The sequence below is a fragment of the Budorcas taxicolor genome, chromosome 4 (genome assembly GCF_023091745.1).
Source record: "Budorcas taxicolor isolate Tak-1 chromosome 4, Takin1.1, whole genome shotgun sequence".
NCBI lineage: Eukaryota > Metazoa > Chordata > Mammalia > Artiodactyla > Bovidae > Budorcas > Budorcas taxicolor.
The window spans coordinates 48190434-48203248 of record NC_068913.1 but is presented as its reverse complement, the minus strand read 5'-3'; the positions used below and the strand labels follow the sequence as shown (position 1 = coordinate 48203248).

At 33.6% G+C, this 12815-nt stretch overlaps 1 protein-coding gene across 1 annotated transcript in view; it reads right to left on the bottom strand.

Moving 5' to 3' along the window:
* KMT2E (lysine methyltransferase 2E (inactive)) overlaps window positions 1–12815 on the bottom strand; it is a 70445-nt gene that overhangs the window by 34140 nt on the left and 23490 nt on the right. The window contains exons 5-9 of the mRNA XM_052638545.1: window positions 10211–10269; window positions 9106–9278; window positions 5996–6034; window positions 1451–1678; window positions 901–1031 (exon numbers count right to left, since the gene is read on the bottom strand). Of these exons, the coding sequence (XP_052494505.1) occupies window positions 901–1031; window positions 1451–1678; window positions 5996–6034; window positions 9106–9278; window positions 10211–10269 (630 nt within the window). The remainder of the gene's footprint in view (window positions 1–900; window positions 1032–1450; window positions 1679–5995; window positions 6035–9105; window positions 9279–10210; window positions 10270–12815) is intronic.

The following is a 12815-nucleotide window of genomic DNA, read 5'->3' as shown; positions in this document are numbered from 1 at the left end:
TTGAATACAGCAATCTGATACCAGAATCCATTCTTAACCACTAGGCTAATTCTTGCTAATAAGATTTTTACCTGCTCCTATAACCTTACCTAAACCAAAGAAAATTAATTAGTTCAAGGTGGGAATTCAAATTGACAAACAATGATAAAAAGGGAATGACTACTGCCTTTATGTAAGGATTCATAATGAGATGTCATTAAAGTTTCTATCACTCCATTTAAGTGTTTGAGTCACAGCACTGTTTCAGATCAAACCTGTTAAGTAAAAGGGAAAGATTCTTGTATATCTTTTGTAACTTAAGTAACACAAGTTATAACAATACAAAATACTTAAATAATTATAGTATATAGGTTGAGAATGTTAATTCCCTAGAGAGAGAAAAATACTTCCAGACCTTGGGGATGCAATGGCTATCATAAGATCACATCAATTCCCATCCCCCAAATCACAAATGATAGAAGAGGCCTCCAAAGTCCTTCCAGTACCAAGAAAGCCAGAGCTGAAAGTGGTGACAATAATGTAAGACCAAATCTAACATACTCTGATAAAAGAAGGACATGGTCACCAATGGTCTTTGCAGGTTCTAGCAATCCTAGATGGAAAGGGTTCCTTATAACATCAGGTAATCAGAGATTTTCATTATACTATACTGCCACAGTTTAAGTAGACTGTTTTAAGACATCAACTAAATAGGATGGGTAAGATTCTAAGGAATGCATGTGCATCTTTTTTGTAGTTATATTTTATCATGGTTCAAAAGTTATCATTAGTCACTGTTCAACCACACTGTAGTTTTAAATATTAAAATGATTACTTAGAGAATAAAATACACATTATAGTTAAATTAGTCAAAAATTTAATACTTAACTACAGAAAACTAATATGGGGAAATAAATATACCTCTTAAAGAAATATCCATTTGCTTCAAACTGTTCTCTCAACATAAACTTCCCTCTGTATTCAATGATAAGTGCATCAGGAGGCAAATCTTTGGCAGATTTCAGAATCTTCTTATTTTTTTGTATATGGCTCTACAATGGGAGAAAAGTTGAGATTAACTAAACCAGATTGCTTCTGGACTTTCCTGGTGGTACAGTGGATAACAATCTGCCCACCGGTGCAAGGGACACGGTTCAATCCCTAGTGTGGGAAGATTCCACATGCCTTGGAGCAACTAAGCCCAAGAACCACAACTACTGAGCCCATGTACTGCAAATACTGAAGCCCGCTTGCCTGGAGTCTGCTCAGCACTAACAGAAACCACTGCAATAGTTTCTCTTTGAGCACTGCAATGCAGAGTAACTAGAGAAAGCCTGTGTGCAGCAATGAAGACCCAGCACAACCTAAATAAATAAATAAAATAAAACCAGACTGCATTCAGTCTAAGTACTTAAAATACACAGTAGAAAACATTCTTATTCTATCATCTTTTGTCAAATGATATACTTACCTCTACAGGAGGTTTGAAGATCAAATTGTTGGTATTCAAATCTGATTTAATCTCTTTTTTGTCATTTCCATTGCCCAATCTCAGAGCTATTCTTTGTGCCTCCCTCTGAACACCCTCACTATATTGGTTATTATTTGCCTCTTCATATTGATCCATCCATGCTTTGATTTTTGTCTCCCATCCAAAATTTGAAACATCAGACGAAGGATCAATCTCCGGAGCTGAGCCCTAAAATCACAGCAAACTGAGCATTAATATCTGGATTTTAAGTATTTATACACACAGACACACTATGACAATCTATATAAAAGAATATAAAACTAAAAATAATGATAGGCTTTCTAAGTAGGTCCCAGTGGGGGAAAAAAAAAAGACCACAAGTGAGCAGCTTACTACATTTTATACTGATGCCAGACACACAACTTGGAAAACTGAAGGAAGGGGAGTTAATCTGAACAGCTGAAACTTTTTACTACTGTAGCCAAACTGGAGCTATCAATAAAACTGCAACAACCCAAAACAGTCTACGGTTAAAAAAAGATAGCATATGAAAAACTTTTTTGAATCTACCAATATCTAGTGTACGCTCACAACTGTATTTAACCAGAAAAAAAATTGCAATTATATGTAAACTATATGTATTGCATATTAAGTATAAACTTATTTTCTGATATAATACTTCAACTTTTACCATGCTTGTAACAAAAATATACTGATACATTAATTTTGTGTAATTCCAAGATGTATAATAAATTGTCCACAAGATAAATTTTACATGAGAATAAAATGTCTCACAAAGTGTGAACAAGGACCTTTAAGCTTAAGTGCTTGTCCCCCTCCATATGCCCTTTTAAAACCTTTAAGAATGCTAAATGCTACACCACAGCAATATCTTTTTTGATCCACCTCCTAAATAATGAACATTTAAAAAACTGAACCTAAGTGAACTTAAATGCTTTTGCACACCAAAGAAAACCATAAACAAAATAAAAAAGACAACCTATAGAATGGGAGAAAATACTTACAAATGAAGTGACTGACAAGGGATTAATCTCCAAAATAAACAAACAGCTTATGCAGCTCAATTGAAAAAAAAAATCAAAAAATGGGCAGAAGATCTAAATAGACATTTCTCCAAAGAAGACATACAGATGGCCAATAAGCACGTGAAAAGATGTTCAACATCACTAATCATTAGAGAAATGCAAATCAAATGAGGTTAATACCTCACACTGGTCTGAGAGGCCATTGTCAAAAAGTCTACAAACAATGAATGCTGGAGAGGGTGTGGAGAAAACGGAATCCTCCAATCCTGTTGGTGGAAATGTAAATTACCACAGCCACTATTGAGAACAGTATGGATGTTCCGTAAAAAGTAAAAATAGAGCTACCACATGATTCAGCAGTCCCACTCCTGGGCATATATCCAGAAAAATCATAATCTGAAAAGATACAGGCACCTCATTGTTCACTGCAGCACTATATACAATATCAACGAATGGACAACCTAAATGTCTATCTACAAATGAATGGGTAAAGAAGATGTGGTACAGTCCAAAATGAAATATTACTCAGCCCTAAAAAGAACAAAATATAATGCCATTTGCAGCAACATGGATGGATGGAGAGACTGTAAGACTGAGCAAAATAAGACAGAGAAAGACAATTATGATGATATCACTTATATGTGGAATCTTAAAAAATGGTACAAATGAATTTATTTACAAAACAGAAATAGAGTCACAGATGTAGAAAACAAATTTATGGTTACCAAGGGTGAAAGGGTCGGGGGGGGGGGAATAAATTGGAAGATTGGGACTGACATATATACTAATATAAAATAGATAACTAAGAAGGACCTATTCAATATTCAATACTCTGGGAACTCTACCCAATACTCTCTAATGACCTATATGGGAAAAGAATCTAAAAAAGAGTGTATATATGTATATGTAAAACTGATTCACTTTGCTGTATAGCAGAAGCACACCACAGTAAATATTCCAATTAAAAAAAAAGAATGCTACATGCCAAGTAGTGGAAAGTTACAACCTCTCAATAGGTTTTATGAAACAAAAAGGGAATCCCTTTTCTCACTGGAATAAAATTTATAGAAAGGCAGAATTACCACATATTTAAAGAATTTATTAAAGCCCGACTCCCTCAGTTATTTGTAATCTCAGGATGAAAATGAATTAATGCAGATAACAAAAACATATATTGTATCTTACTGATAGTATAATTCAAATTTATGGTGAATTTATAATAGATTTAACACAAACTTCCAATTAAGCTGTTTGTAAATGCTGTTCTGATTTCCACAGAACTGAACATCTTTATGAGTAGATAATTTCCATAATGTTACAACCTGATATAAGTATGAAATTTTAAAATCACATAAAGATTTCAAGAAAATTTTTATATATGCTGTTAAACATGTACGTGTACAGTAACATTTAACTAAAATTTACCATCAGTCAACCTTCAGTTCAGTCGCTCAGTTGTGTCTGACTCTTTGCGACCCCATGAATCAGTCAACCTTACGTATAAGTAAATAAACTATCACAAAAAGTATCTTCTCTATAATGAAACAAACTATAGTAAGTTGTTCAGCTACTTGATAGGAGTAGGTTTATTTTACTAATTGATATTTTATGGACTCATGTATTCCACATTAATAACTGATCACTTAATAATAGATTTTTTGTACAAATATGAAACATTACATATTTTGGCCTTTATTTTTATTTATTTTTCAGAGTTTTTCATAGTGAATATAGTTTATGTAATACAAAAATGTTTTTCATATATTATATACAGACACAAAAGTCTACAAGCACTTTTTTTTAACTACCCGTTATTTATTTATATCGCGGTACAGTTGATTTACAATATTATATTAGTTTGAGGTGTATTATCAGTAATTTAAAATTTTTATAGATTATACTTTACTTAAAGTTACTATATAATAGTGGCTATAACCCCCGTGCTTGTTATTATCCTTGTAGATGATTTATTCCATACACAGTAGCTGGTAACTCTTAAACCTCTAACCCTCATCTGACCCTTATCCCCTCTTCTCCCACTGGTAACCACAAGTTTGTTCTCTGTAAGTCTGTTTTCATTTTGTTGTATTTATTCCTAGTGTAGATTCCGTATGTAATAACATAGATATGTCTTCCTCTTACATGACACTACATATTAATATTTTTATCACTTTTATTAAAGGAATCTAGTCCATTTAAATTTTCTTCTTTTCTGTTCCCCTTTCAAAAAAACAAAAACAAACAAAAAACTCCTCTACAGAAGAGGATCAGAGCTCTTCTATATCTCTTGAACGTTTTTCATATATGACAGAATCACTTACTGGAAATGTAACGATCATAGACATCTTCAAGGAAAAGATTTTCAAAGATGCACAAAGCATTTTTAAAATTTTAATTCCTTAGTCACTTCCTTACATAATAAATGAAAATATATTTCAGTTAAGTAAAGATGCTCCTTCCTCATTAAGTCTGATATTCAGATTAGATAAAATGGAAAGAAAGGAAAACCACTGAAGGATCAATAGATCCAAGAGTTTAATATAAAACCCTTTTTCAGATCTCTTTACTCTGGCATCAGAAAAAATTCCATAAATACAAATTTAACATGGTAAATATAAAATACCCAACATATAAAGAACATTTTATAAGACTTTGGACTTGCAGTATGTTGAACAACACCATGTATTAACATTCCTAAGAAAGAATAATCATTTGACAGCTACTTAATGATCTGTGTTTCAGGAATATGGGATAATTAATAATTATTAGACTTTATACTATGGGGACAACAGATACATTCTAACATTCTTCCCACATCCTATTTTAATATCTGCCAACTTGAGACACTTATTCTCCTTTACTACCTATCCTAGAAAACTAAGAGTAACACTGTGTAGCTGACCTGTATCATCCAACACAAACCTATCTTTTAAGGGAAGGCAGAGTTGGACGATGGTGGGAGGGTTGGGGTGTGAGGGGCCGGGCTTGCTTCTCTCAGCAGTCCTGGCATCTACAAAATTAAGGATGTATACTAATTAACTCAAGGTACAAGTAACAAGTTTGTACTTACATGGTGACTCTATGGTGATTTCAAAGTATTTTATAACCTACTGACTTGACTAAATCCCTAGAATTCAAACTATGCAGAAGAGCAAAATTTCGAATTTCAAGTGTGATTTTGCATTTATATGTCTAATATACTATAAAAAGTGGCACTAGAGACATGGAATACAATGATATATGAAAAATGAATCAATATTAGGAATCATTTATATATTTCCTTTTGTTTAATGGTAACTGTTAATAAACTCCAAGAATGGTATGTATTAATCCAATTAGAATTCTCTATGGTCCCACTTCTTCCCACTTCATTTCATAAAGATAAAAGCAATGAAATGACACAGAATGGAGAGAGCATTAACGAAAGATTTTGACCAAGCAACCACTTAGTAAGTTCTTAGATACCTGACAATTGATAATAAGGGCTTAATGTGTTTACCTTAACTCTTGATGATTTCCTAGATCCTTCACGAAAGGCCTGAAATAACACAGAATTCTGAGTTAGATGTTTAAAAACTGGATAAATTAATATTTAAGAATGAGCTCACTCAACCTTTTTCTTGAAATTGCATAAATTACACAAAATATGGTAAAAACCAATATAGTCAGAACTAAGGGAATATTGAAGTAAAATCATCTACCAAAGACACTAAACTACTATTAAAAATAAATACAGACAATGTAAAAACATGAAAATATGTATATATATAATGCTAAGAAAATGTCTAAATTTTCTATTTGCTCAATATTAAAATACAATCATGGAAAAACACCTGATAAAAGTTGGAAGGTATTAAAAATATTATAGTAGTTTTACATCATGAGCCAAGATTTGGCATGGGGATAAAACAATTTTGTTGTTACTTTAATTTTCTAGGTCAACTAGCAAGTAATATTTGAGCACCTATTGGGACTCAAATAATAGGCAATGTGGTAAACAGAATTGTACTTAACAAATATTTAATGGGAACTCTCTATTCTGCCACATTCTAAAGTGGAATTTAAGACTCACTTCACCACTCCAACTCCACAAAGTTAGTGTATTTAGAGAGATTAACTCTGTATTTAGAGAGATTAACAAACATTAAACCTAGAGTAAGCACTATAGTTCCAAATTTAAGTTCCAAGTTTGTGTGTAGACTGTATGTTGGAAGAGAGCAAGTTTTGTTAAAAGAGAGGAGGAGGAAGAGAAGCAGCAGCAGTAACAGCAGCAAAGAATCTTCACATAAAACATGGAAAAAGAGCCAAAAACACAGAAAATGGATTTGTTCAGCCATGTGGAATTCTGAACACAATTCTGATACTGAAGTAATAAGAAAGAAGGCATGCAATAAAAAAAAAACTAGCATACCACACTTGTACCTACTAAAAATAGTATGACGTAAGACTGGTTAAAAAAATGTAAAATTAGGTCATGAATGTCAGTTGGATTTTAAGATTCTGGCTTAAATACTTTAAGTTCTTCACTGTGATGGAGGAATCTATGAAATACCTCTCAACAGGGAAGGGCTTCCCAGGTGGTGCTAAGAACCCGCCTGTCAATGCAGGGGGTGTAAGAGACACGGGTTTGATCCCTGGGTTGAGAAGATCCCCTGGAGAAGGAAATGACAACCCACTCCAGTATTCTTGCCTGGGAAATCCCATGGACAGAGGAGTTTGGCAGACTAAGGTCCATAGGGTCGCAAAGAGGTGGACACAACTGAAGCGACTTAGCATGCAGAGAAGTGATATAAAACAATATTTGTAGAAAATGTCATAACCAAGTGCAGAATGACAGGAGTGGAAAGAGGATAAAGTTGGAGAAATTAAAGAAGGTATTACTATACTACTACGAGGGCATACTGTGTTTGTAGAAGCAAAAATGAAGAAAAATAAGAACACAGTGAAGAGACATTCCAAAGGAAAAATCAATAGTGAATGTCAAAGACTGAAGATGATTTACAGATTTTAAACCTGCATAATGGCTGTGCAGCTGAAACAAAAGAAAAATCTGAAGTATGATGAAAGAAGATACAAGTTTGGTTTACAGAGGAAACACTGAACAAAAATAATAAAAGAACATTCATAAGTAATATGTGTTGCCAATCATTTTGTGAAAAAATATCAAGTTTAAAAAATTCAAGTAAAATTGGAAAATTTTAACCATTAATAAAATTTTAAAACTCCTAATATATGGGTCACAATACACAATCTATGTCTTTAACAGTGTTAACACTTCATGTCAAAGCTCTGAATTGCTAAAACACCAACCAACAACCCCTTACTAGGTGTTTATGAGTATTTTTTTTAAATGTCATCTATCCAGAATGTCTACTGTGAACTCCATTCACATTTTTAACAATCAGCCATAACAACAGGTTGAATAAAAAGCAAAATTAGATACATCTTTTTGCTATGTATTTTTAACTACATATTGCCCCAATAGTAGTAAAAACATAACAGCAAAGCAAACTAGATCTTTCTGCCCAGTTCTTAGATTTTTTTTTTCCTAATCCTTATGAAGTATTACTAACTCAACATGAGAGAAAAAAATCGTTAAAACCTAAACATGGCTTCCTAAATTGTAAAACGCACTTAATAGATGATCTCTTCTTCTGTACATTACACTCTGAGATGATGAAAGTAACAATGAAATAAAGCAGAATATGATTAAGTGCTCTAATAACAGGTTCAAGTGCCATGGTGAAATACAAAGAAAGATGATCATATTTGATAGGAGAAAAGCAAATTTCATTGAAATAGTAGTGCTTCAGATGGGCCTCAAAGTAGAATAGGAGTTTAAAAGATAGAGATGGAGGAAAGAATAGTCTAGTAATGAAGGGAACAGTGTAAGTAAGGATAACATGTTAGAAAACAGAGGTAGAATTTGGTAATAGTTGTATAGAGAAGCAAAATTAGAGAGCCGTATATGTGAAGACTATTAGAATCAAGACTTATTTTAAATAGAAAGGTGAAATTAGAAAATGGAAAAATGTATTTAAAAGTACATGCTTCCTATTAAATAATCAAATATCATGAAGAATTATTCCAAAAAAACCAGTGCTTTTTGGGGGTAAAACTTCATTTTATATCAGGTATAATTTCACTCTTTACAGTTTTCTGCCATATCCTGCTGGTATTTTAATACAAAAATTTAAGTGAGAAAAGTCTAGATATAAGAAACTCAACAAATGTATAGCTTTATTAAAATGATTTCACATGATTCAGAGACAAACAGCTACAAACCTCTACCCGTTTATAAGCTACTAAAAATTTAGCACTCTTACTTCTGTTTTATAGAACAGCAACCTTCACTAAATCTTATTTTATCTTTTGCATTTCTGTAACTAGTCTCATCACAGTGATGATTTCAAAGCAGTCTACAAACATTTTTCTCTACTCCATTTCAATCTTTAAAACACATTAAAATTTTTTAATGAGTTTTTTTAAATTAAACTTAGATCCTGCTACCTTTTCTAGCTATTAATACTATCCATAATTCTCCTGTCTTTCCTGTAAAACTGTCAAACTTTCTATCTAGTCATCTTCAAAAGAGAAAAAAAAACTTACTTTTTTACATTTTGAAATATTTTGTTCTTTCTCCCCACTTTTTTTCCTTCTTTTATCATTAACCTTAGAAACTCTTGAAGCAGTTAAAGTAATCGATGTTGGGGTATGCTGGAATGCAGTATATAATTCCACAGGAACCTCATCACCACTCTCAGTTGCACTGGTATCACCATCTTCAAAGGCAAAATAAAAATTACTGCATAAATAATATTTCTATTTCAAACAATAAAATTGCATCATTCTATATGACAAACTATTATTTCTCTATCTTTCTGAAGAATAAACCTTTTCCCCCACTTCCTCACTCATAGTAAGACACAGTTAAATGCAAATTACAAATATATTTCTTATACATTAAACTAGAAAGGATACAAAATGTGACAAGGTACTCAGATGGTGTGACCATGGGAAACAGATACCTACAAACATTGCCAGTGTCTGTAATTAAAACTTCTTTATGAAGGGGAATGAATTGAGCTATATCTAGCAAAATTATATATACACTTACCCTTTACACCCAGCAACCCCATATCTAGGGATCTATCCAAAGATAAAATGGGACACATACAAAAAAAAACCAAGAACACTTTTTTTTTAAAAGGGTTTCATTGACCTTCCTATTTGTAATAACAAAAGCAAGACAAAACAAAAATGCTAGAACAATTTAAATATTCATCAAACAGCTCAAAAAACTTATCGTTATTCAAAACCACTTGTATTGATGTCAACATGTTTTAAAAGCCGCAGTGAAAGTTTAGCATATGTTACACCTTTAAATCCTATTCCTAAAAATAAAATAAATACTATTCCATGTGATCAACTAATGGATTGCCATCTTTCTAAAGAACAAACATATTTTACTTCTTTAAACCAAAAGGTTATCTATGTGCACGAAAATATGATTTAAAATTTTTATTATTTTCCATATTTTCTAAAATAAATATTACTGTTCTATAAAATCTATAAAAAAGAATTATCTGAGATAGTAAATTATACATATAACCAATGTTCATTAGCCAGGAGTTTATATCTGACTAAAAACATGCAGGCCACTTATTCTCTCAGTCATACTCAAGTTCATTTATTATAGATCCTTTTTACCTACCTGACATATTTTCCCTTTTCCGGCGTTGTAGTAGCACCGCCCTCTCTTTATCCAAACTCCTATATTAAAATATTAACATATTTATCAAGCTTTCATAAAATTAGATATAAAGCAGATCTGTTTTAAATGTGATAAAAACTTTATAATTTCTCTAGTGTTCTTATTGAAAAATGAACAACATAAATTATGTGTACTATCACTTGCCTTGCAGTTTAGATTTGATTAGCATAATTAGCAGTAGATGCCAATTAACTGACTCTGTTGTGTTAAGAAAACAATCTTTTACTTAGAAAACCAGACTCCTCCGTCCTTGGGGATTCTCCTTGGGGATTCTCCAGGCAAGAATACTGGAGTGAGTTGCCATGCCCTCCCCCAAGGGATCTTCCCAACTCTGGGACTGAACCCAGGTCTCCGTTATTGCAGGCTGATTCTTTACCATCTGAGCCACCAGGGAAGCCCTACTTTTTCCCAAACTGAATATTTAAAAGCAAAAGTTTAGGGGGGAAATGGTAATATAATTATTGCACTATTACTATCTGCCTAAATTATTTCCATTTTTGAAATGATAAACACTAAATATTTAACAACTAAAATATTTTATTAACCTGTTCCAGCCTCCACTCATAAACTAGAGCATCCATAGTAATTGTTTTATTTGCCCCCCTCACCACCCTTGCAATGTTTTCACTGTCTAAACTGATTAGTCTAAAGGTCAAATACCTAGGTACAGTTATTTGGGAGAATAAGGGCTTTAGACTGAAGTACCTGCTACTCAGACTTGCCTTAATGTCTAGTAGGTCAAAACTATCCTAGCATTACTGATAATTCTAGTTATCACAGAATGACAGCCAGTTATTGCTGACGTGACTATCTTCATTAATGGTCAGTTTTTAGCTAACTCTTACTGAATTCATCAGCAGATATTTACCTCATGATTAAAAATAAAAGAGTCTAATATGTTAAAAAAAAAAAAAAACTCTCTGGCAAAAGGCTGCTGCTTCTAAGTCACTTCAGTCGTGTTTGATTCTGTGCGACCTCATAGACGGCAGCCCACCAGGCTCCCCCATCCCTGGGATTCTCCACGCAAGAACACTGGAGTGGGTTGCCATTTCCTTCTCCAATGCATGAAAGTGAAAAGTGAAAGTGAAGTCGCTCAGTCTTGTCTGACTCTTAGCGACCCCATAGACTGCAGCCCACCAGGCTCCTCCATCCATGGGATTTTCCAGGCAAGAGTACTGGAGTGGGGTACCATCGTCTTCTCCCCTGGCAAAAGGCTAGTAACTATTAAAAGGTGAAACAAAGTCACATAGAAAAACCTCACTCATAACCAGTGAAAAGTATCACAGTGAGATTACCATTTCTCATTTAGTTAAATCAGCAAAAATCCAAGTCTGTCAAAAACTCTATTGTGAGGTGGAGGAAAATAGGCATGCTTATCCATGACTGGTGGAGATTCAAAATGGAATAGTTCCTACTGGAGGGTAGGTGGTATCAGACAAAATTTTACACATACATTTTTACTGAACAATCTCACTTCTGTTTGTAATTACAAAGGACTGGAAACAACTCAAATGTCCACTCAAAGGGCTGTCTAAAGTATACAACATGTAAAAGACAGAGCATCTCGGGTTACAGGAAGAAGTAAGTTAATTTCTACATTATTACCATGAAGTGATCTTCAGAACAAATTTTTAAGACAAAAAACTCCTGTGGCAAAAACTCTATGTGCCATTGCTTATCTTAGTAAGGAGGGGAATACAAATATACATGTTCATATCTGTACTTCTCTGGTGGCCCAGTGGGTAAAGGATCCACTTACAATGCAACAAAGCTGGGTTCAATCCCTGTGTCCGGAAGATCTTCTGGAGAAGGAAATGGCAACCCACTTCAGTATTCTTGCCTGGGAAACCCCATGGACAGAGGAGCCCGGTGGGCTACAGTCCATGAGGTCACAAGAGTTGGACATGACTTAGTGACTAAACCACCACCATGTGCATATCTGTTTCTAATATTATAACAAAAATTGGAAGGAATAATTGATTTTTTTAAAAATTGTTACTTTCAAAGTCAAAGGAACAGGAATGATGGGACTACTTACATAACTAAACAAGCATATGACTATACAAGTAAGATATAAAAAGTGATTCTTAAAAATAAAATTATTACTCATCCATTTCTCTTAGGAAGTAAACTGATACAACTACTCTGCAAAGTAATTTGACACTTTTTTAAAAAGTTATTTTTAATTGGAGGATAACTGTTTTACAATGTTGTGCTGGTTTCTGCTGCATGACAACGTGACAATTTCTGACAAAACTAAACATGCAACTGGGGCTTTGCAAGTGGCTCAGTGGTAAAGAATTCTCCTGCAGTGAAGGAGATGGGGGTTCAACCCCTGGGTTGGGAAGATCCCCTGGAGAAGGAAATAGCAATCCACTCCAGGGTTCTTGCCTGGGAAATCCCATGGACAAAGGAGCCTGATGGGATACAGTCCAGGGCTGTAAAAGAGTTGGACATGACTGAGCAACTAAACAACAATAGCAAACATGCAACTACCAAATGACCAAGAAATTGCACTCTTGGGAAAACAGCAGAGAAAGCAAAC